This window comes from Equus asinus, chromosome 26 (genome assembly GCF_041296235.1).
Source record: "Equus asinus isolate D_3611 breed Donkey chromosome 26, EquAss-T2T_v2, whole genome shotgun sequence".
NCBI lineage: Eukaryota > Metazoa > Chordata > Mammalia > Perissodactyla > Equidae > Equus > Equus asinus.
In genome coordinates this window covers 34522122-34545872 of record NC_091815.1, presented here as the reverse complement: position 1 = coordinate 34545872, position 23751 = coordinate 34522122, and the positions used below count along the sequence as shown (strand labels likewise).

At 56.8% G+C, this 23751-nt stretch overlaps 1 protein-coding gene across 3 annotated transcripts; it reads left to right on the top strand.

Annotated features, from left to right (window-relative positions):
- Positions 1–1038: 1038 nt before the first annotated feature.
- Positions 1039–20620, top strand: SYT3 (synaptotagmin 3). Of its 3 annotated transcripts, XM_070498612.1 has the most exons (12): positions 1330–1392; positions 1774–1905; positions 2018–2145; positions 3681–3851; positions 6505–7030; positions 9426–9813; positions 10253–10471; positions 12823–12943; positions 13102–13273; positions 13355–13487; positions 15634–15702; positions 16632–20620. In XM_070498612.1, the coding sequence occupies exons 4-11, from the start codon at positions 3701–3703 to the stop codon at positions 15697–15699; spliced, it is 1776 nt and encodes a 591-aa protein (XP_070354713.1). In that variant the 5' UTR covers positions 1330–1392; positions 1774–1905; positions 2018–2145; positions 3681–3700; the 3' UTR covers positions 15700–15702; positions 16632–20620. The 3 variants fall into 3 exon arrangements, with proteins under 3 accessions (XP_044614757.1, XP_044614756.1, XP_070354713.1); XM_044758822.2 differs by lacking the exons at positions 1330–1392; positions 1774–1905 and adding an exon at positions 1039–1260; XM_044758821.2 differs by lacking the exon at positions 1774–1905 and having other exon boundaries at positions 1273–1392.
- The last annotated feature ends 3131 nt before the right edge of the window (positions 20621–23751 follow it).

The following is a 23751-nucleotide window of genomic DNA, read 5'->3' as shown; positions in this document are numbered from 1 at the left end:
GACGGGAACACTACAGCCGCTCCTCCGTGGCTGAGCGTCTCTGTGGGAACGTGCCGTGGGAATCTGGCAGGCCCATCTGTGTACACATCTCGGCGTGTGTGCTTTGCTGCCTTCTTCCTTCTGGGTGTCTCTCCCTGCTGAACGGGGCTGCCTGTGGACCCTGGGCAGCCCCCACACCCCGGGCCGGGTGTGAGGCTCTGGCTGCCAGGGTGGGTTTGGGGATGACTGGACCTGCGTGCAAACATCTGTGGGTGTGCCGCCCCCACAAGCTCCCCTGGGTGCAAGAGGAGGTCCCTCTGGGAGAATGCAGGAAGCACGGAGGATAGGATTCAGGGGGAACCCCGGAGGTATTTCTGGGGGCTTCTATCAAGCCACCCCTGCGGGCTGCCGCGGTGGCTATGGAGTGCCAGACCTTCCCCAAGGGATGGCCTCCATGAGCCTCAGTTGTCTCCTCTGTGAAAATGAGAGTAACATAATTGCACCCACCTCCCAGGGCCAGCGGGAAGATTAAATGGGAAAACGCTTTCAAAGAATTTAGTGCCCAGATCACAGTCGGTGGCGATTATCATTGACTTCTATTAATACACCGGTAACTGTCACTTGCTGCTTTTGAGACATATTCATCAAGCACCTACTTGGTGCCAAGGCTTTCTCTCTATTGACTGGGTTTTCTAACCTCTGGATCCCTCTAGGAAACAGGTTTATTGTCTCTGTTTTGTAGATGAGGAGGCTCGAGCTCAGAGCACCGGGCGTGAGGTCACCCAGGCAGGAGCCGGGCGGGCAGGATTCAGACCCAGGTCCCTGCAGACCTCACGCGGGGCTGAGATCTCGGTACCGCTAACTCTGAGGCTCCGCCTCCCCTAGCACCGCCAGCCCCCGTGTCTCCTCCGATGGAAGGACGGGAAGTCCCGGGTCCCGCGGAGGAGGGGACCGGGGGTGGGGTGGGGGGATGGTGGCAGGATTCCTGGGTACCGAGGATGGAGGGGGCGGGGAGGGGTAGATTCCTGGATCTGAGAATGGAGGTGGGTGGGAGCTCAGTAGCCTGGGTCCTGGGAAAAGAGGTGACTAGGGTCCCGGACTTCTCCGTTTGAGAGAGGAGGGGCTGGGGGCCGGGACCCCTGGATCCCGGGGGAGCAGAGGGTCATGACCCCGGCTATCCGGATCCTCCACTGGAAGCGTGCTGGGTCTCTGACGCCTCGGTCCCGCGAAACCTTCCTCCTTCGTCGCTGCGGCCGCGCGATCTCGCCCTTCCAGCCGCAGGTTCGGAGGGAAGGAGGCGGGGGCGCCGGGGGAGGAGCCGCGGACCTGCGCCAGGGCCGGGGGGAGGAGCCGAGCGGGCACCGCGGCGGGCGCGCGGGGCTGCGGCGGCGGCGGCGGCGGCGGCGGCTCCGGGTGAGTCCGCTCCTCCCCTCCCCCGGCCACAGCCCCCGCCCCAGCCCCATCCTGGGGGGCGGCCCCGAGCGTGGGGGCGGCGGTAGGGGCAGAGGCATGCGGATCTCTGCGCCGGGAGTGGGAGTCTGCAGCTCTAGCTGGCTGCCCTTGGGGAGGGGCACCTGGCCCTGGAAGGGGGGTCCCGAAGCACCTGGGTGTCCCCCAACCTCGCCCGCAGATCCCCTGGGCGTGGGGATCGTTGACCCACTCCATGGCCCCTAAGGATTTAGGACTCTGCTACCTCTCGAGGTCCCAGACATCATTCCTGTCCCCTGCAGCGTCTTGGGACCCCGGCATCTCATCACCCCCCCAACCTCCAAAAAATTCCCATCCTCTCTGCAGCGGGGAGAGGCATTAAGGACTTCAACTCCCAGCAGACTTTGCACCGCCGGGTCTATGAAGCCGCAGCACCGGGAGCGCAAGGCCTGCCGGGAATTGTAGTCTCTAAGCTCAACCGGAGCTGGGGGCCCCGAGGTGGGAGGGGGTGGCTGGACCTCCCGGGGGTCGCCTGGGGTCGAGCAGCTGGCCCGAGCAGGACAAGATGTGAGGCTCGGACTGAGCTTTTTCTCTCGGCCACGGCCCCCAGATCCAGCACCCCTTCTCACCTGGAGCCTGAGGACCAGTCCGCAGCCCCTTGTCCGCCCTACAACCCCCATGGGCTGCCGCCAGCCGCCGCCTCGGCTGCCATCCAGGACACGGCAGGGATAAGCGCGGGTGAGTCTGACCATGCCTGTCTCGGAGTCCCGGCCTTCTGCAGCGCCCCCACGACACCTGTCCATCCGCGAGCCCTAATTTCCCGCACTCTCCTTCCAGTCCGTCTCTGTGTCAGGCTCCAAACCATGTGTCGCTAATTCCCCTTCTCCTCACATCCACTTCTTTCTCCTGGTCCCCTCGCTTTTATGCACCCCCGTCCAACCTTCCTTCTGCACCCATGTCTGTCTGCCCAGCCCTCCCCTGTATCCTTTTGTGCCTCTGTGAACTCTGGCCATTACCTGTCTCGCTGTCCTTTATCTCTGCACCCCATCCATTCTCCTGGCTGCTATTTCTCTCTCAAAGATATTTCTGTGCACACTCTTGCCTGGCGCCGATCACTGCCCCTCTGTCCGCCCATCTCTCACGCTCCCATGGATTGCACACCAGCCCGTTCTTTCTGGCTTGTTCATCCCAAGTCTGCATCCTTGACTTCTCCTCTGTCTGTTCATCTGTTCCTCACGCCTGGGCCCCAGTTTTCCCTCCGTTATCTCTGTCTCCTCTCCCCGCATCTCTCCCTCCCTCAACTTGGTCCTTATCTCTGCATCCTGCATCTCCATCCCTCCCCAGCCGCCACCACACGTAACCATCTCTTATCTCTCTTCCCCCATGCATCCCTCTCTCTTGGTCCTCTCCCTGTCTGCTCCCATCTGGCCTCCTTCCTGTTTCTTGGACCTACCAAGCCCTTCCCCAGCCTGGGCTGCTGGTCATGCTGTTCCTGCTATTTTTAATGCTTTTCCCTGCTCCAGCCCCACTGCCCGCTGCCCATGGCCGTCTCCATCTGGTCCTTCAGGTCTCAGAGAGCCCCCCCCAACTGCCCACCTCCCCATCCTTTTGCGCACATCCTCCAACCATTTCTTTTAGAGCACTTCTCACAGGCTGAGAGCGTCTTGTTTGTGTGTGTTTGTTGACTTGTTTACTCTTGGTCTCCTCTCGTTGGATTGTGACACCAGGAAGTGGGGGAACGCGTAGGGTTTGTCCCCTGCTGAATCTGCAGCGGCTGGCATAGTGCCTGGCGTGTAGTTGGCGCTCAATAAATATTTGTGGAATGCATGAATGATGAATGGCTGTCCCCTTGTCTGTCCATCCTTGAATTTTGTCCCTTCGTCTGTGCACCCCCCCCCCCAATCTTTGTCTCCTTGTCTGTCCATCCCTTTATCTGTGCATCCTGATCTCTACCTTGCCCGGCCTTCCCAATCTCGTCCTCCTTGTCCATTTGTCCCAATTCTCTGTCTTGTCCATGCGCACCAATCTCTGTCCCTTTGGTTGTCCAACCCCTGTCACCCTCCTCTTGCCTGTCCACCCTGAATCTCAGTCCTTTGTCCTTCGGCCCCTAATTTCTTCTTCCTTGTCCATCCCTCCTTGCTCTCCTTGACCGTGTCCATCTGCCCCCAATCTCGGTTCCCTCGCTTACCCTTCCTTTTCTCTCTTTCTCTTCCCACCCCTTATCTCCACATCCCTCTCCTCCATCCACTTCCCCACCCCCGGCCCCTCCACAGCACGGGACCTGCCGGCCACCATGTCAGGAGACTATGAGGATGACCTCTGCCGGCGGGCGCTCATCCTGGTCTCGGACCTCTGTGCGCGGGTCCGAGATGCCGACACCAGTGACAGGTGCCAGGAGTTCAACGACCTGCGGATCCGAGGCTATCCCCGGGGCCCAGATGCAGGTCAGCACCCCCAGCCATGTCGACCAGCCCCCTGCCTCCACCACAGCCAGGATTTTCGGAGATTCAGGGCAGACCCGCTCAGCTTTCCGTTCCTTGTGGGGCCGGTCCCTCTTAGAGTCTTGCCTCCATCCTGCCTGCTGCTGGCTCCCTAAATCTCTGATCTAAGGAGAAGGCGCTATGTGGTCCATTTGACCCTTGACCTTTTGGATTTGGCCCTGTGGGCCCCGCCCACCACTGCTGCCACAGTTCCTCCACAGATGTCTTTGTGCATCTTGCATAGTGCTTAAAAGCTCAGGTTCTCAAGTCAGACCGTCTGGCTTGTCTGGGTCCAAATCCCACCCCCCCACCCCCGCTCCCTAACTGGATGACTTGAGGCGAGTGACTCTTCTGTGCCTCAGTTTCCTCCTCTGGAAAATGGGGATACTAAAAAGTGACTATCTCATGGGACTCCCGAAAGACTCGAATGAATACAACACAAGGGAAGTGATTGGAACAAGTTGGGCACACAGTGGTCATTCCATAAATGTTGGGATGTACTTATTGAGCACCAACTGTGTACCAGGCAGGATGTGAGGTCCTTTGCATATCATCGACTACTAACAACCACCCTTTGTGGCCATATAATCCCCATTTTCAATAAGGGAGAGAAGCTCAGAGGGGTGAAGTGACTGGCCCAAGGTCACCCAGCAGGGTGTGAAGAGCTGGGAAATAGGATGCGTGCCCTTGACCCAATGAGGAAGCACGTGGCGGGTGGGTCACAATTGCTGAGTGCTGGGGCCGGGCTCGGCATCTCACGGGCAGGATGTCCAGGGGACAGGGATGAGGAATGAGGCCCAGAGGGCTGCATCAGCTTGCTCAGTCTCACAGCCTGTGAGCAGAAGAGCCAAATGTTGACCCCGGGAAGTCTAGAACATACTGCAATTCGGGGGTACCCCAAGACCGCCCTCAGGCTCAGTGATTTCCCAGAAGGACTCACAGAACTCAGAAACGCTGTTATCCTCGTGGGTCCATTTTCTTACAGCAAAAGGATGGAGATTTAAAAATCAGTGAAGGGAAAAGATGCATAGGGTGGGGTCCAGGGGAGACTGGCTGTGCGCTTCCAGTTGTCCCCTCCTAATGGAGTCACACAGACAGTGCTTAATTCTTCCAGCAACAATGTGTGACAACTCATACAGGGTACTGTCCACCAGCAAAGCTCACCCGAGCCTCTGTGTCCAGGGTTTTTATTGCAGCTCGGTCGTGTAGACATGGCTGACCTCCCGTGTGGCTGACATGAGTCTCCAGCCCCTCCAGAGGTCAGGCTGATCCCGTGTGGCCCGGGCCCCGAGTAAATACAAATGTCTTCAGGCAGAACGTTCCAGGGGCTCAGAGGTTCCCAGGAGTCCGTCCCCAAACAAATTCCCATTTCCTTGAAAAACCCCACTCCTGGCACCAATTATGGGATGAGCCAGAAACCTTCGGTCCCAGAACTGGACTGTCCTTGCATTTCTCTGGAAGACACGTCCACACCTGGGAGGCATTCATGATGTGTTAGCTGTGGTGTTGGATATGCAAGGCGGCAGCAATAAGATTTATTATTCTAATAATAATTCATGTTTGGGGCCGGCCAGGTGGCATAGTGGTTAAGTTTGGGCACTCCACTTCAATGGCCCAGGATTCGCAGGTTCAGATCCCGGGCGTTGACCCAGCACCACTCATCAAGCCATGCTGTGATGGTGTCCCACATACAAAATAGAGGAAGATTGGCATAGATGTTAGCTCAGGGCCAATCTTCCTCAGCAAAAGAAAAGAAAATTCATGTTTGAACTATCAGTTATTGGGAAATAATGAGATGAGGTAGAATAATGGTGATAATGGTGGGCTCTGAAGCCAGGCACCCCAGACTCAAACCCTGACCCCACTGCTTACAGGCTGTGGGACTCCACACAGGCAACTTTGTGTCTACTGACCTCAGTTTCCTTTTGTGGAAAACAGTCATAATAATATTGCCAACCTCATAGGGTGCCTGTCAGGTGTGAGTAAGCTAATGCGGATGAAGCCCTTAGGTGTCTGTAACATAGTAACCACTCGATAAACGTTATATTCTGCAGCTACGCATGCCACCTACCTCCTGCCTTCCTTTAAACCGCTATAAGAGGCAGGACTGGTTTTTCAAATTTGGTAAATGGGGGAATGTAGGGCTCAGAGTGGTTAAGATATCTTCCCAAGGCCACACAGCAAGCTGGAATTGGAACCCTGAGCTGCCTAACTGTGGAGTGTGGTCTCCTTTCTCCTTGGTCATCTCTGAGCATTTTAGGGGACCTTGGTCCTACCGCAGAGGGGGTGTCCTCTTATAGAGAGGCAGTGTTGGGCTGGCGATTCAGGGAGTAAAATCTGATGACAGACTGCCAGTTCAAGTCCCAGATCTGTCATTTCCTACCCGTGCAACCTTATACAAGTCACTCAACCTCTCTGTGCCTCAGTTTCCTCATCTTTAAAATGGTTCTACAGAAATACTGAACTTAGAGTGTCGTAGAGTTTGATCTAAGTAATGTATGTACAGTGCTTAGGCCAATGTATGACAAATACTGATGGTTAGCTCTTTGGGGACAGCAGTGGGAGGGTAAACTCTGACCCCACCCTGACCCCTGACCTCTGTCCTTGCTCTCTCCAGACATCTCCGTGAGCCTGCTGTCGGTCATCGTGACGTTCTGTGGCATTGTCCTCCTGGGCGTCTCCCTCTTCGTGTCCTGGAAGTTGTGCTGGGTGCCCTGGCGAGACAAGGGTGGCTCGGCAGTGGGCGGTGGCCCCCTGCGCAAAGACCTAGGCCCTGGGGTCGGGCTGGCAGGCCTGGTAGGCGGCGGTGGGCACCACCTGGGGGCTGGCCTGGGTGGCCATCCTCTGCTGGGGGGCCCACACCATCATGCCCACACCGCCCACCATCCGCCCTTCGCTGAGCTGCTGGAGCCAGGCAGCCTAGGGGGCTCAGACACCCCTGAGCCCTCCTACTTGGACATGGACTCGTATCCAGAGGCTGCAGCCGCCGCCGTAGCTGCTGGGGTCAAACCGAGTCAGACATCTCCTGAGCTGCCCTCAGAGAGCGGGGCAGGCTCTGGGCTGCTCCTGCTGCCCCCCAGTGGTGGGGGCTTGCCCAGCGCCCAGTCGCATCAGCAGGTCACAAGCCTGGCGCCCACCACCAGGTGAGACAGGCTGCTGGGCTGGGGGTCCACTCTGAACTTCTGCTCCTCCTCTGTGTCTCTTTCCCATCTATGACTCTCCTGAGTCCTAGGGGAGGAGGGGCCTGGAGATCCAGAGCCCTGAGTCCTGGAGCAGGAAGGGGCTTGAGGAGTGGACTCCTGGATCCACAGGAAGGAAGAGGCTAGGGACAGGCCAGTGCTTCAGGAAAGGATGGGAGGGCTGGGAGAGTCCCGAGGAGTCGCCGATCCGGCTCTAGGAGGAGGCTGGGGACTTCCCGGAGGTGCAGGTGTCTCGGCTGAGACCTGCAGGGTGAGGAAGAGTGAGCCAGGCCAAGAGGTAGGGCTGTGAGCTGGGCATTCCGGGAGGAGGGACCAGCCTGTGCCGAGGGGAGAGAGGAGGGGTCACAGTGCCTGTGGGGACCGCCTGTGGTCACTAGGGCGGGAGAGAAAGTGTGAGGGAGCAAACTTGGGAGACGTGGCTGCGGGTATGCGTGGGGCCAGACCACACGGGGCCTTGAATGCCAGCCTGAGGGGCACTGGGGAGCCAGAGAGGGCTGTGAGCAGAGGAGGAGCAGGGCCAGTTCTGGGTGGAGAAAGACTTCTCTGGGGCCACCTAGCAGACAGACGGGAGGACGGACTGGAAGAGAGGACAGGGCTGGGCTGGGGTCATGGGGAGGGGGAGGGGAGACAGGTGGAGAGAGTCAGGGGGCAGGAGGGGTGGGAGGAGGTAAGGACAGCACCCAGGGCTCTGGCCTGGTGACTGGGTGCACGGTGGGGCTGTCAGAGGATCTAGGAAGAGGACGGGGTTTGAGGGAGACCCTGGGCTTATCTGAGTCTTTTGAGTGTGAGGGGCCTGGGGTGGCATCCAGGGGGAAACCGCCCCCCAGAGGGATTGTCTTGGGCCCCAGAGGCTCATGGGAGAAGTGGTTCTGGTCCTGGGGGGCTGGCCAGGGCCCAGGGGCTCACGGGAGAAGTGGTTCTGGTCCTGGGGGGCTGGCCAGGGCCCAGGGGCTCACGGGAGAAGTGGTTCTGGTCCAGGGGGGCTGGCCAGGGCCCAAGGGCTCATGGTAGAAGTGCTTCTGATCCAGGGGGCTGGCCAGGGCCCAGAGGCTCATGGGAGAAGTGGTTCTGGTCCAGGGTGCTGGCCAGGGCCCAGGGGCTCATGGGAGAAGTGGTTCTGGGCCAGGGGGCTGGCCAGGGCCCAGGGGCTCATGGGAAATGTAGTTCGAGGTCCCTGGGGAGGGCTTCCGGAGGCTGATGGGCACACAGGTCTGAGTTCCCTCCTCCCCCATTATACAGATGAAGAGACTGAGGCTCAGAGGGCGTTAACGACCTGCTCAAAGTCACCCTGGGGGCAGGGAGTGGCCAGCGGACCCACAGCTGAAGGAGTCTGCCCCCTGCATCCCTTTCCACGGCTCGGTGCCTCCCACCTCCCCCAGCCCCGGGCCCGCCTCTCAGCACATCTGGGGCGGCCTTGTCCAGTGCTGGCTGCTGAGCACTGCCCGTCGCTAGGGGCCCCATCCCATGGACTTCACCCTGGGTGGGAGGGTCCATGCAGGAGAGGACCGAGGAGCAGGGGCCACAGGGATGGGGAAATTCAGGAGACAGTGGGGAAAGGATTTGAGGGGAGAGGGGAGGCGAGGACGGCTGGGGGTCTGACCTGCAGATCTCGGCGGATCATGGGGAAGCGGGGCGAGAAGCGAGTTAGGGAGAAAGTGCTGAGCCCAGCGGGGAACGTGAGGGGTGTGCGGGGTCTGGTGGACGGCTGAGGCGGGGGCTGAACCAGGCTGGAGCTCGGGACACAGGTTTAGCAGACACCAGGCTGTTGACGGTCGTGGGAACCTGGGGCACAGAGGAGCTTGTCCAGGGAAAGCATGTGAGCGAGAGGGGGGAAGATGGCAAAGGTGGTTGAGGATGGAGCTTTGGGTTTCTAGAGTGTTCCACGAACACAGACAGCCAGAGAAGGAAGCTGAGAGAGAAAGGACAGGCCAGGAGAGGCGATGGTCAGGTGGGAGAGGATGAGGCTGGGGCTAAGACGGGGAGATCTGGAAATGAGAGAAAGATTCAGGGGGTCTGGACTGTGTGGGGCCCCAAAGGTCCACGGAGAAGTTATCTGGGTCACCAGCTTGAGGTCCAACAGGAGGCCTGGAGACAGGTGCATATGCAGGTCTGGATTGGAGCTAGCTTAGAGAAGGGGATAACACTCCTGTCCAGTTCAGATGGGTAAACTGAGGCTCAGAGAGTGCAAGTGCCTTGCTCAAGGTCACAGGGAGCATAGGTGGGGATTTGGGGCCCCCTGGCTGTGGAGTTTGGGGAAAGGGCAAGAAGGAGGCTCCAGGTCTTCAGATGCAAAGATCAGCGCCACTGACCCCACCTTGGTCTTCCCCACCCCCTGCAGGTACCCGGCCCTGCCCCGGCCCCTCACCCAGCAGACCCTGACCCCCCAGCCCGACCCGGGCAGTGAGGAGCGGCCGCCCACCCTCCCCTTGCCCCTGCCGGGCGGCGAGGAGAAGGCCAAGCTCATCGGGCAGATCAAGCCGGAGCTGTACCAGGGGACGGGGCCCGGCGGCCGGCGGGGCGGCGGGGGCCCGGGCTCCGGAGAGGCGGGCGCGGGGGCGCCGTGCGGCCGCATCAGCTTCGCCCTGCGGTACCTCTACGGCTCCGACCAGCTGGTGGTGCGCATCCTGCAGGCCCTGGACCTCCCGGCCAAGGACTCCAACGGCTTCTCGGACCCCTACGTCAAGATCTACCTGCTGCCCGACCGCAAGAAAAAGTTCCAGACCAAGGTCCCGAGCAGCGGGTGGACATCCGGGGCCGAGGAGGGGCTGGGAGCCCAGACCCCCCGGGTCTGAGGGAGGAGGGGCTGGGGCCTGGACCCCCCGGTCTGAGGGAAGAGGGGCTGGGAGCCCAGACCCCCCGGGTCTGAGGGAGGAGGGGCTGGGGGCCTGGACTCCTGGGTCTGAGGGATGAGGGGCTGGGGGCCAGACTCCTGAGTCTGAGGGAGGAGGGGCTGGGGCTGGACCCCTGGGTCTGAGGGAGGAGGGGCTGGGGGCCTGGACCCCTGGGTCTGAGGGAGGAGGGGCTGGGGCTGGAACCCTGGGTCTGAGGGAGGAGGGGCTGGGGGCCCGGACCCCCGGGTCTGAGGGAGGAAGGGCTGGGGGCTGGACCCCCGGGGCTGAGGGAGGAGAGCTGGTGGGCATGGTGTCTGTCCCCTGCCCGCCGCAGGTGCACAGGAAGACGCTGAACCCCGTGTTCAATGAGACCTTTCAGTTCTCCGTGCCCCTGGCCGAGCTGGCCCAGCGCAAACTGCACTTCAGCGTCTATGACTTCGACCGCTTCTCGCGGCACGACCTCATCGGCCAGGTGGTGCTGGACAACCTCCTGGAGCTGGCCGAGCAGCCCCCGGACCGTCCGCTGTGGAGGGACATCGTGGAGGGCAGTTCGGTGAGTGGCCCCTGCAGCCTCTTCGCCTGCCCCTCCGTGCATGGCCTCCTTGCCCTCTGACCTCATAACCCCCAACATATCGACCCTGACTTTTCTTTGGAAATTCATTTTATTGGGAAATATTGCAAACATACGAGCCAAGAATGATCTAGTGGACCCCCACGACCCCCTACTTTGTCAAATATTAACTCCGCACCTGGGCCCCGGATTTCCCAGCTTCTGACCCCCCTTGACCTCTGGTGGTAATAATCGAGAAGACTAATAGACACCCACGTGCCCACCCGCCAGCTTTATCAAACCTTCCAGCTGTCACCCCATGACGTCTGTCCTCCGACCCCAGACTCCTGACCTCCCGACTTTCTGACCCCAGACTTCCTGGCTTTTGTTTTTCCGACTTCCTGGCCCCTCCAACCTCCTGACTTTGCCCTTCCCAGACTTCCTGAGTCCCCAACCGATCTGACCCCTGAACATTTGAACATTTCAAACCCCGTAACTTCCAGACTTCCTGCTTTAAGCTAATCCCATTTCTTCGTGGTCCCCGCGTCAATCCTGATTGACTGATCCCCCAGGCCTCAGACCTTCTGGGATCCCCAATATCATGACACTCCCCATCCCCCCAGCATCCCGGGGTCCTCAACCCCGGGCACCCCCACTGGCCCACTTCTTCATTTCTTACAGCCCCCCTGGAACCTCATTTTTCTGGGCACCCAATCCATCCCCAAGCTCGGCTCCTGAGTCCTTGTGGGGGTATCCTGACTCCTTCTACAGCCCCAAACCTCAGACCCCCGATTTATCTGCCCCCTCAGTTCATCTCTGTAGGTTTCCCAGCATTCTGGGGTAGCTGGCGGTGGGGGGGGGGGGGTTGAGCCCTGTTCTCATATCAGGAGAGGGCTGGCTTTGCCCACCTGATGGCCACGCTCAAGGTCCTCCCCTCTCTGAGCCTCAGTTTCCCCATATGACATAGTTGAACCGGGGACCACGGGCTCGTCCTACAGCCCCGTCCCTGGGCGCTCCTCAGCCTGCCCACTCAGTCCCCAAGCCCAGCCTTTGAGAACTGAGAGCCCCATTTCAGGGTCCCCGTCCCCAGGGCCCCCGTCTGTCCCACCAACCCCCTGCTCCCAGCAGTCCCCCTGACAGTCCTCTCCCTGCACCCACCTTTGTCTCCTTGTGTCTGTCACTTCCCATTTTCTCTCCCCTCCGTATCACTCAGGGTCTGCCCTCATTTATTTATTCACTCCTTCCTTCCACAGCTGGGATTTCTTTTCAGGATCGGGCCCCGGGGACCCCAGACAGTCCTCGGGAGCTCCCGGGGTGGCTGCCACACAGTTTGCTGTCAGGGGTCAGCGTTCGGGGGACACGCAGGAGGGCTGTCTGCTCAGGGCTGCGGGGCATCTGGGAGCTTGTGGGAGGAGGTGACAGCTAAGCCGAGGCTTGATGACTGGGAGGAGACGGGAGGAAGGGCATTCTGAGCAGAGGGAACAGCCTGGGCAAAGGCCCTGAGGTGAGTGGGTGAGGAGTCCAGGGACCTGGGCCTCGGTCAGCGTGGTTGGGCGGCAAGGGGCCGAGATGGGGCTGAAGGACCCAGAGGGCAGGCAGGTCTGTGTGTGTCGGCGGGGGAGGGCCTGTCTCTCTTGGGGCCTTGTTCTGGGTCTTGGCGTGTCTCCCGGCCCAAGACTGACCTCTCTGTGCATCTCTTCCCGGTCTCTGTCCCTCTCTGAGTGGGTCTCCATCTCTGTTTCTCTCTCTCTCTGGGTCTACGCCCCACCCCTCTCATCCTGGGTCTGTCAGTCTCTCTGGGTCTCTGTCCCTCCCCCCAAGTCTCTGTCCCCCTCTCGGGATCTCTAGTCCTGCTCCTTGGGGACTCTGTCCTCTTCCTTCACAGGGCTCTGCCCCCTCCGGGGTCTCCGTCCTCCCTCTGGGTCTCTGTCCTCCCCCCCAGGTCTCTGTCCTCTCTCTGGGTCTCTGTCCTCCCCCCAGGTCTCTGCCACTCTCTCTGGGTCTCTCTGTCCCCCCCGGGGTCGTCCTGCCTTTAGACCTCTGTGACTCTGTCTGTCTCACTGTGTCTCCAGTGTTTGGGGCTCTGTCTCAGTCGATTTCTCACTGTGTCCGTCTCCCGCCCTCCCCCCCAACTTGTGCCTTTTCCGATCTTCCCTGCAGAACAAACAGGCTTTGACAGTGGCTGGCAGCTGGGGCCCGGGAGTTACCAGGTTTGGCCCAGAGTCAGGTTGTTAAGTGGATGGGAAACCTGAGCCCTGGGTGTCAGGAGCGGAGCTGGAGGCTGACGGGAGGGAGAGTCAGGAGAGGCCGGGGAGACGGAGACCGCTGTCACTGACCCCTGTCCCCACCCGCAGGAGAAGGCAGATCTCGGGGAGCTCAACTTCTCACTCTGCTACCTCCCCACCGCCGGGCGCCTCACCGTCACCATCATCAAGGCCTCCAACCTCAAAGCCATGGACCTCACCGGCTTCTCGGGTGGGTGCTGGGGAGACGCCGGGATCCGAGGGAGGAGGGGCTGGGGCAGGACTCCCAGGTCTGAGGGAGGAGGGGCTGGGGCTGGACCCCCGGGTCTGAGGGAGGAGGGGCTGGGGCCTGGACTCGGTCTCAGGGAGCCCCCCCACTCCCCCCCCCAGACCCCTACGTGAAGGCCTCTCTGATCAGCGAGGGGCGGCGTCTGAAGAAGCGGAAAACTTCCATCAAGAAGAACACGCTGAACCCCACGTACAACGAGGCGCTCGTGTTCGACGTGGCCCCCGAGAGCGTGGAGAACGTGGGGCTCAGCATCGCGGTCGTGGACTACGACTGGTGAGGGGGCGCGGCCGGGGGCGGGGCGGGCCGGGCCTGTGCCCCCTCCCTCCCCCATGCTCACCGCCCCCCCACCCCCAGCATCGGACACAACGAAGTGATCGGCGTGTGCCGCGTGGGCCCCGACGCCGCCGACCCCCACGGCCGCGAGCACTGGGCCGAGATGCTGGCCAACCCCCGCAAGCCGGTGGAGCACTGGCACCAGCTGGTGGAGGTGAGTGGGGCGGACCCCCAGGGCCCCTGGCCTGCCGTTCACACGCTCACCTCTTCGCCCCTTCATTCATGCAAAGCGTCACATCTTTACGGGCTGGGGAGTCACACGGCCTCGGCTCGAATCCCTGCTCTGCCAACTTTAGCTGTGTGACACCAACCAAGTTACTTACCCTCTCTGTGCCTCAATTTCGTATACTGGGAAAAGGGACTATTAATAGCATCCACCACTTGGGTAGATATGAGGATTCAGTTGAGTTAATGCAGGGTGAAGTGTCTGCCTCCTTCTAAGGGCTCAGCAAATGGTGGCTACTGTTACTATTTTCCGTGATGCCAAGTCCCAAATAAGGGGAGAAAACTGGATGATAAGATGGAGCAGATTTTTTTAAGAAGCAGGCTGTGAAATTAGAGAATTGTGGTTCACTGGATGCAGATCAACTATTTTTTTTTTTAATGAAAAGGAAAATAAAGTCAAAACAGAAAATTTCACAGTGCAGCACCCGTTGTAAAGAGCATAGCGTCATTTTTTTTTCTTTTTGTTTTTGTCCTGTGGTTTGTGGTCCAAAAACTTTGTAAGTCTGGGAAGTAAAGGGAATCTGAATGGGGGGTGGGGTTGCTTTTTAGCTTAGGGGGTCAAGGAGGGCGTCTCGGAGGAGGTGACGTTTCTGCAGCAGCCTAGAAGTTGAGAAGGACTGGGATTAGGTGAAGGTTGGAAGGAGACGGTTGCAAGGAGAGGGCACTGCGCGTACCTTGCGGAGGCCGGTGCAGGCGGGTGAGGCTGGAGCGGAGAGGAAAGCGGGCAGATCACGTGAGGCCTTGTGGGTCACGCGAGAACCAGCTTGGCGATTTTTCCACATTAAAACTCATTTAGGATCATCACGTGGTCAAGAGAAATTTCCAAACGTGGCCATTCTCTCATTTGAAACCAAGAAAAGCAAAGGAGTGGATTTTGAAAGTGTTATTGATAACTTTGCTGTCATTAAAGCCAAAAACAGTTAAATTATGCCAAATTCTGTTTAGGGTATACATAGAACATTTAAACTTACAATTATGTGAATTTCAATACTCTCCCTCATCATTGGTTTCCATATTTTTTCAATTATCTTAACGTGTCCGAAGAAAAATTAACCACAAAAAGTACATAAAAATCGGGATGCATATTTTTCCTTTTGTGTCGGGCTCCGATGTGGCACGGGACTGGCCTTTGTGAAAAATTTATGTTTTGCTCATCATGGAATTTTTTTTGCCTTAATTTTAATTTTTAGAATATTGCATTACGATCGTCTTTATCTTGGCTGCTGAGTTTGGGCGCACCTTAAACTTTTTCTTGTTTCTTTTTCTTTTTCTTTTTCTTTTTTTTTTGAGGAAGATTGGCTCTGAGCTAACCTCTGCTGCCAATCCTCCTCTTTTTGCTGAGGAAGACTGGCCTTGAGCTAACATCCGTGCCTGTCTTCCTCAAGGGTGCACCTTAAATTCTGCACTCGGCGTTCGTTTCTCGCTCGCCTCCCTCTGGTCCCGCCCGGTTTGGGACATTTTTCCGGGGCTGGGGAGGGAATTCACTGGCTGAGCACGGAGCTCAGAGGTGAGTTTGAAGACTCTGACTCTACCGAGATGGGCAGAGGGCAGCGCCTCCCTCCTTCCATCGCCCACTCTTCTCTTAATTCGTTCACCCATTCATTTTGCAAACGCCGCGGGCACGTGCCCGTGTGCCACGCTCACGCCGGGCCATGCTCGGCCACAGAGAGAGGCTGCACCCTGGCTGAGCCTGGCCTTGACCCTGACTTTCAGCCACTAGTTCTATGTGGCCCAGAGGGTCTTTCTCCTCCCAGAGCCGCCCCTGCCCCTGCTCTGCTCGCAGCCCCTCTGTGGCCCCCCAGTGCCCCCAGGACAGAGTCTCAGCCCCTCTGAGGCCCTGCAGGGTCTGCCCGGCTCACCCCGGCGGCCTCATCTCTCCTCCCATTTCCAGTGACTTCTTTGTGCCTCAGTTTCCCCATCTGTAGAATAGGACTGTCATAGCGCTGGCCCCATCACTTCAGAGTGGAAAAGAGCAAGGTCAATGCTGAAAACAGGATTGATGTCTTGTTGAGTCGGTTAGTAGTGACTGTTTTGCCTGTCCCCCACTCCTGAACCTTCTGGACTTCCCCCTTCAGGAAAAGACTCTGACCAGCTTCACAAAAGGCAGCAAAGGATTGTCGGAGAAAGAGAACTCAGAGTGAGGGGTAAGGAGCCCAGGCCAGGGAGGGGGGGCTGGGGGCTGGACCCCGGGTCTGAGGGAGGGGGGGCTGGGGCTGGACCCCGGGTCTGAGGGAGGAGGGGCTAGGGGCTGGACCCCGGGTCTGAGGGAGGGGGGGCTGGGGCTGGACCCCGGGTCTGAGGGAGGAGGGGCTGGGGCTGGACCCCGGGTCTGAGGGAGGAGGGGCTGGGGCTGGACCCCGGGTCTGAGGGAGGAGGGGCTGGGGCTGGACCCCGGGTCTGAGGGAGGAGGGGCTGGGGCTGGACCCCGGGTCTGAGGGAGGAGGGGCTGGGGCTGGACCCCGGGTCTGAGGGAGGAGGGGCTGGGGCTGGACCCCGGGTCTGAGGGAGGAGGGGCTGGGGCTGGACCCCGGGTCTGAGGGAGGAGGGGCTGGGGCTGGACCCCGGGTCTGAGGGAGGAGGGGCTGGGGCTGGACCCCGGGTCTGAGGGAGGAGGGGCTGGGGCTGGACCCCGGGTCTGAGGGAGGAGGGGCTGGGGCTGGACCCCGGGTCTGAGGGAGGAGGGGCTGGGGCTGGACTCCTGGGTCTGAGGGAGGAGGGGCTGGGGCTGGACTCCTGGGTCTGAGGGAGGAGGGGCTGGGGGCCTGGACTCCTGGGTCTGAGGGAGGAGGGGCTGGGCCTGGACTCCTGGGTCTGAGGGAGGAGGGGCTGGGCCTGGACTCCCGGGTCTGAGGGAGGAGGGGCTGGGCCTGGACTCCCGGGTCTGAGGGAGGAGGGGCTGGGCCTGGACTCCCGGGTCTGAGGGAGGAGGGGCTGGGCCTGGACTCCCGGGTCTGAGGGAGGAGGGGCATGAGACCATGATTCTTGTGTCCCTGGGTGGTGATGCAGCTACAGCAAGTCATGGGCCCGCCTTCGGCCATCGCTGACATCTCCTCCCTGCCCTGTCCCCCCGCAGGTCTGGCCTAGGCCCCGGGTCAGACCCGGCCCCCTCCGGCCCCCATCCCTTCCTGCCCGGACCGTGAATTCATCTCCTCGAAGCCATAACGTCCGAGCTGCGTGGTGCGGGGCAGCACTGGGCCTGCCTGTCCTTCTCGCCCTGGCGGCGTGAGGGTGGGTGGCAGGCGGGCCCAGCTCCCTGTTTCAGGATGGGGGGCATTCAGTCTCCACTGTGTCTGTCTTCCCTTCTCTGGGGCTCCCTTTCCAGGCAAGGGGCCATGCATGTCTGGGGGACCCCTGCCCCCCAAACCCTCCATCTGTCTGTCTGTCTCTTTGCTGTTTGTCCAAGACTTGGTGTCCTGACCCTTGTTCTCACAGCAAATGTCAATGGGCCAATCCTCCGTGTTCCCCCAGACACACACACACCTGTGTCCACTCGTGTTCGCCACCCCCTGCGTCTGGCCAATCCCCCCACTGCTGCTGCTATCAACACCAGAATAAACACACACCATCGGTCTCACTCCAGCTGGGGCTCCTGTCCTCCCTGGGACCAGGAATCTGGGTTGGGACATACTGACTCTGCGTTCAGACAAATGTTTCATTCACAGGCTGAGTGATCTTGGACAGCTTAATTGGTCTCTCTGAGCCTTAGTTTCTAAGTGTTATATTGGCCAGGACCATTGTGATTATAGAACACAAAATGCAGCCCAAACCACCATAAGCCAGAAGCAGAATTGAAAGACTCTGTACATGGTGAGTCTGAGAGTACACAGGGACTTCAGGCATGGTTGGATCCAGGTGTTCAAGTGACTCTGCTTTGCTCTTTGTTGGTTTCATCCTCAGGCAATGGTGATAAGATGGCCGTTCGGAGCTCCAGGTTTATAATGCTGCATCTATTATGATGCCTTCAGCTGCATAAAACAGAATTCCCAACAGAAAGAAGTGAAATCTTAGAGGTTTCTTTTGCCCATATAACAATTCTTTCAAAGACTCACAGTCTCGGGGTTGGTTCATCTGCTCGTCAGGCACTGGGCTGGCATCTCTGAGGTTCGTTTTTCCTTCCTCTCATAAGTACAGAATGTCTGCAGCAGCACCAATGTCACGTTCTCACACGGTGGCATCTAAAGCAAGAAATGTGGACAGGAGCTTCCGTTTATGTGTTTGTCTTTTTCCTCCCCAGAAAAGTTCTCTGTATTTCTTATTTGCCAGAACTGGGTTCTGTGGCCACCTCGAGTTGCAAAGCAGTCTGGGAAATTGAGCATCTGTCGTTTCGAGTCCCCATCATGGGGTGCGGGTTTTGCTAGTGACAAAGCACGGAGAGGACAGTGATTGATGGGTAGGAAATTAACAGGACCTGTTGCAACTGCAAGAAATTAACAGGACCTGTTGCAACTGTTGTGCTCGCCCTGAGAGCCGATCATTTCAGAGGGAAGAAAATCGGGATATTCTCTCTCCCTCTCTCTCTCTCTCTTCCTCCATAACATTCAGGAAAAGGATTCTGATTGGTCCTGCTCGGGCCCTGGGATGACCACCTCAGGCCAATCCTTGAGTCCAATTGGCAAGCTTGCTCTTGTGCCCGCCCCCTGCCGTCCCTGACGCCTCCTCCCTGCTCATCTGGGGCAGGATTGGCCCCGTGTCCTCAGGACCTCGTCCCTTCTTGCCCAGCTGTGAATTCATCCCCTTGAAGTCCTAACGTTCTTTAGCAGAGAACGTAGGGGTCCCTTGATTGACAGCCCCAACAGAGTCACGTGGCAGTGGGCAGGGGACAGGCCGTCAAAGCAGTAGGTGTCCACTACCTTCCGCTCTTGGCTGCTTGGCTTGTAGATGCACCCCTCCCGTCTCTGTCTCAGATCTCCCTCTGTCTTTTGCTCTCTTTACGTGCACGTGACACTGATTTTTTTTAAATTGCACTCTAACGAGGAGTGCATTTATCTCTCGTTTCTCAAAGAGCGAGCAGCAGTTTTCAACGGCTAATAAATATCACGGTTATAAAGGTACAAGACCATTTGTAAAGTTCAGCTTAAAGGTAAACAGGGCAGCCTGACAGCATCCACCAGAAGCGCAGGTTACTTTTAACCTAATAAATATCCTGGAAATCCCGTAAGAAGATAGTCCATCATGGCAGAGAAACTTATCCTTTCAGTTATCGTCGTACTCTATGCAATCCTTGCAATCCCTGAGGATGCCACCGGCTTCAGCGAGAGTTTATCTGTCAAACAAGTGAACTTTGAAGTCAGACAGCCTAGATTCAAGTTCCTCCTCCCTGTGTATTAGCTCTGAGGCTTCGGGCAAAGTCTACAATTTCTCTATGCCCCGACTTCTGTAACTCAGATAGAGAAAGGAAAATGCTTCCCTCCTAAGAATGTCGTGCAGATTAGATGAAATAATGCACGAGAGGCTTGGCGCAGCATTTGGTACAGTGTAACACGACTCAAATGTTAGCTATCGATGTGGATAGCAATGATGATTATAATTGTTAATAATTGTCGTATATTAGAATATATTTAGGCGTTAGGAATCTTCATAATCACTTTCATATTGACTGACATAATATAAAAGTATCAGCTATTCCAGAAGGGAGCACGATTTTTCAGAGCAGGGAAATTTAAGCAGGACAATGATTTATCAGCAGTTTGCTTTGAAAAGACGTAAGTTAGTTACAATCATTTCTATGTGTCTTATTTTTTTTCTGCCTTTCTCATATAAGAACACCTGTCCTTGGACTTAGGGACCACTTTAAATCCAAGATGATCTGATCTGGAGATCCCTAACTTGATTACATCTGGAAAGACTCTTTTTCCAAATAAGGTCACGTTCACAGGTTCTGTGGGGTTAGGACATGGACATATCTTTTGGGGGCCACCATTCAACCCACTGTAGCCACCTTGAAAAAAGGTTCATCAGTTTCTTAGAAAGTTAAAGATAAACTTACCATGTGACTCAGCAACACCACTCCTAAGCATTTACCCACGGGAAATGAAAACCATGAACTTGAAAAGCCTCAAAATGAGTTTATTCAAGAATAGCCAAAAGAACTGCAATTCAAGACACGCATGCTGTGGTAAACCACAGGCAAATCCAGAGAACGAGGAGAGGAGCTGCTTTTATAGAGAAAAAGGGGGAGGGGAGGGGCTGTTCTAAAGGGAAGTCCATTGGGGGAAAGTTACAGTCCAGGGTGGCAACAGCTTCTCATTGGCTGAGCTGTGGCATTTCTCATTGGCTGAGCTGCGGTGTTTCTCATTGGCTGAGCTGCAGTGTTTCTCATTGGCTGAGCTGTGGTGTTTCTCATTGGCTGAGCTGCAGCGTTTCTCATTGGCTGAGCTGCAGCGTTTCTCATTGGCTGAGCTGTGGCATTTCTCATTGGCTGAGCTGTGGCGTTTCTCATTGGCTGAGCTGCAGTGTTTCTCATTGGCTGGGCTGCAGTGTTTCTCATTGGCTGGGCTGCAGTGTTTCTCATTGGCTGGGCTGTTGCTGGGTGGGGAGAGAAATCTTCTTTTAGTAGTAAAGTGTTTTTACTTCCTGTCGAAGATGCAGCTCTGTCTCTTCGTGTTTGGTGTAATTGCTGATGTGTGATAGGGTGTGAGAGCTCCCCTTACAGGCCTTCCTGACTCCCAAGTTTCTTTTATTAATTTCTACAAAACATATGTCCATGCAAAGAGTCACAGCAACCTTGTTCATAACAGCCCCAACCCGGAATACTGGAAACAACTGAAATGTCCATCAACTGGAACAAACACAGCACAGTGTGTCCACAGGATGGAATACTACTTAGCAATAAAAAGAACGGCCTACTGATACGTGTGGCACCACGGATAACTCTCAAAACAGCGTGTCTTGTGAAAGAAGCTGTAAGTGAACATAAGTGAGGCCGTCTTGTTGCACTAAGTGGCCCCAGCCCCTCCTCTGTGTGACTCCTCGCTACTCTGCAGATACTCTAAAATAATTCACATGCTCTCCTGACTTATGGCCTCTACTCACATATATACACCCTTATAGCTTGATAAATTAAAACTTTGTTCTGTGAGTTTCTCTCCAGGACGGACTGACCGTAGGTGGGAGACACACCTACAAGATATTCATCATCACTGACAGAAGAGAAGAACGATGAAAGACCCTGGAGTCTGTCATGCCTGAAGGCTGACATTTCTAAACCCCCTCCTGACTGCCCATTTTCCCTAGATAACTACCTTAAGATTCTGTAATCCTTGAAGATGGGTTTTTTGAGACCTTAGTGTGCCATCTTCCCAATTATGCTGGCTAATGGAATCAAAGCTTCCTTTCTCAGTCCCTAACTCGTTGTGATTAATTGGCTCAAACCACGGCAAGCAGAGCAAGCCCATTGCTTGGCAACAAGGCCAGACACAAAAGAGTACAAATTGTATGACTCCATTTATGTGAAACTGTAGACAAGGGAGCACTCATCTATAGGGGTGGAAAACAGACCAGGGTTGCCTGGGGCCGAGGAGTGGCGACGACGGGTTGATCGTGCACAGGCACGAAGGAACCCTTTGGGATCATGAAACTGTTCTATAGGTTGATTGTGGAGGTGGTCACACCCTGTACGCACTTGTCAAAACTCATTGAAGAGTACGCTTGAAATTGGTGCATTTAAAATTATTTTAATTGTGGTAAAATACAGGTGGTGTTAAACACATTCACACTGTTGTGCAACCAATCTCCGGAGCTCTTTTCATCTTGCAAAATGGAAACTTTATGCCCATTAAACAGCTCCCCATTCCCCCCTCCTCCCAGCCCCTGGCCACCATCATTCTACTTACTGTCCCCATGAATCTGACTATCCTAGGGACCTCATATAAGTAGAATTATACACTATTGTCCTTCATTCATAACAAATGTACCACACTAATGCAAGCTACTAATAATAGGGGGATTGGGTGGGCATATTGGGGTGTAGGGGATTAGAGTATAGGGTTCCATTATACCATATGCCCATTAGGGTATATGGGAACTCTGTGTACCTTTCCCTCGATTTTTTCTGTAAACCTAAAACTGCTAAAAAAAAAAAAGAAAGCCTTATTAATTTTTTAAAATCGTGGATACCCATGTCAGTAGGCGAAAACAACAGGTGTCCATAACACAGGTCCGTAGCTGCAGGTGGTGTCCACTTGAGTAATCTGCGTGTCTGGGGGTGACTATGGAGATGGGAAGAGAAAATAAAGGTGAATGCCCTTTGCATATTTCAATATTTGAGACCAAGGTCATTCACCGCTTCTGGGCACACGGTTTCTCTTTCCTCCTAAGACACGCTTCTCCAGGCCTCCCTTATGACTTTGCAGGTGCAGAGAGACGTAGCCAATCAGGAGTGGACAGCCCGTGACGTCACCAGTCGCCAAGGCCTCCCGGGGCCCAGAGCGCTGTGGCGCCCTCTGGCGGCGCGTGGGGGAGCTGTATCTGAGAGCGCGCCGATCTGGTCAGCTGACTCAGGCAGGGTTGCAGCGTCCGGTGCGAGACCCCTCACGCCCCCTGGCGACTCAGGTCACTTTCCGTCTCCACATGGTCAGCGCTTGCGGGAGAAACTTGGCCAGGGGACAGAAATGCCGAGAGAAAGGGAAGATCAAAATTCCCCGGCATCCAATCAGAGACAGGCATTAAGTCAAGAGGCATCCAATCAGATTAGCGGATCCAGCCAACTAGCCCAGGCATCCAATTAGATGGGGCAGAGTTGCCATGACGACACGAGTCTCCATCCGGGAGGCAGGTTTCTTGGGCTCGGGTGCCGAGCGCCACCTGGCGCTTAGCAACTCTTGGCCACCTCCTCCGGCCGGCGTGTGCGCTGGTTGCAGGCAGCCAATAAGAAGGCGCCACGCGTCGTGACGTAACCAGTTGCCAGGCAGTCCGCTGGAGCGCGTGAGCTCGCGCGCGAGTTCGCGTGAGCTCCCGCGAGCCCGCAGGCGGGTCGCGCGCGCTTTCTCTAGTGCGGCCGGTTGATGCGCATGCGCTCGTATTTCTTATTTCTTTTTTCTTTCTTTTTTTTAGGTCGAGGTAGCAATAAAGGGCGGGAAAAGGCTGAGGCGAGAGGCGCGAGGGGAAGGGCCCAGAGATGAGAGACAGCGACCATAGTCAGGAAGGATGGAGGGGGTGGTTATAGAGATGGAGGGGACAGAAGAAGAGCCCGTGGTCACAGGGGACCCAGGCAACGGTAGTGAGGACGCCGGCAGAGAAGACCACCGAGGGGACTGTGTCCGCGGTGGAATCAAGCATGACGAAGAGGATCGTCGGAGGCAAAGGGGAAAGTAGCAGAGACAGAGAAGGCAGTGAATCAGATCGAGGGGAAAGCTGCGGAGGAGATGGAGGGAGAGATGGAGGTGAGCAGAGACTGAGGGGACTGAGACGAAGACGGCGGGGGTCCTGGACAGAGACCCAGGGGTCTAAGAACGAAGGGAGAGAGACCCCGAGGACAGTGATAGAGACACAGAGAACAGTGTCGTGGAGAGATCAGCTCCCCGGGATCAGCTCGTAGGCTGGGGGGTGGGTCTCGGGTGCTGTGCACGAGCTGGCGAGTCCATTTTACTCTCTGAGACTTTGTTCCCTTCTCTGCCCATCTGTTAAGCAGCTGTGGACAAAACAAAGGACGTGCCCCCACGGGGCTTTCAACGCAGCTGGTGGACAAATAAATATATAACGTCACGTAGTGTTGAGTGCTAAGGAGAAAATTAAGCGAAGCTAAGAGGACAGAGAGATGGACGTTGTTAGTAGCAGGCCAGGTTATTCAGATCGACCCTCCCCCTGAAACAACTGAAAATGCTGGACAAAATTTTCTTTTTGAGTCATTGAGGGTCTTGCAAGGTTTATCAGGCCGTAACTGGAGGGAAACCAAGAACCCAGAGAAGGCATCAGACTGAGGGAATCTTTTGGTCCTGACAAGTTGGAACTTCCACTTTGATGGCTTCTTAGATGAGGGGAATAGAAAAAGCTCAGGGTCTGGGGCCGGCCCGGTGGCGCAGTGGTTAAGTGCACATGTTCCACTTCGACGGCCCGGAGTTCACCAGTTCCTATCCCCGGTGTGGACATGGCACCGCTTGGCAAGCCATGCTGTGGCAGGCGTCCCACATATAAAGTAGAGGAAGATGGGCATGGATGTTAGCTCAGGGCCAGTCTTCCTCAGCAGAAAGAGGAGG

Excerpts from the sequence above, each read along its gene's own strand:
- SYT3 (XM_044758822.2), top strand. The coding sequence starts at position 3,701 with ATGTCAGGAGACTATGAGGATGACCTCTGCCGGCGGGCGCTCATCCTG. Across the intron at positions 3,852-6,504 it reads TCCCCGGGGCCCAGATGCAG|ACATCTCCGTGAGCCTGCTG; the intron begins GTCAGCACCCCC and ends TGCTCTCTCCAG. Across the intron at positions 12,944-13,101 it reads GGACCTCACCGGCTTCTCGG|ACCCCTACGTGAAGGCCTCT; the intron begins GTGGGTGCTGGG and ends TCCCCCCCCCAG.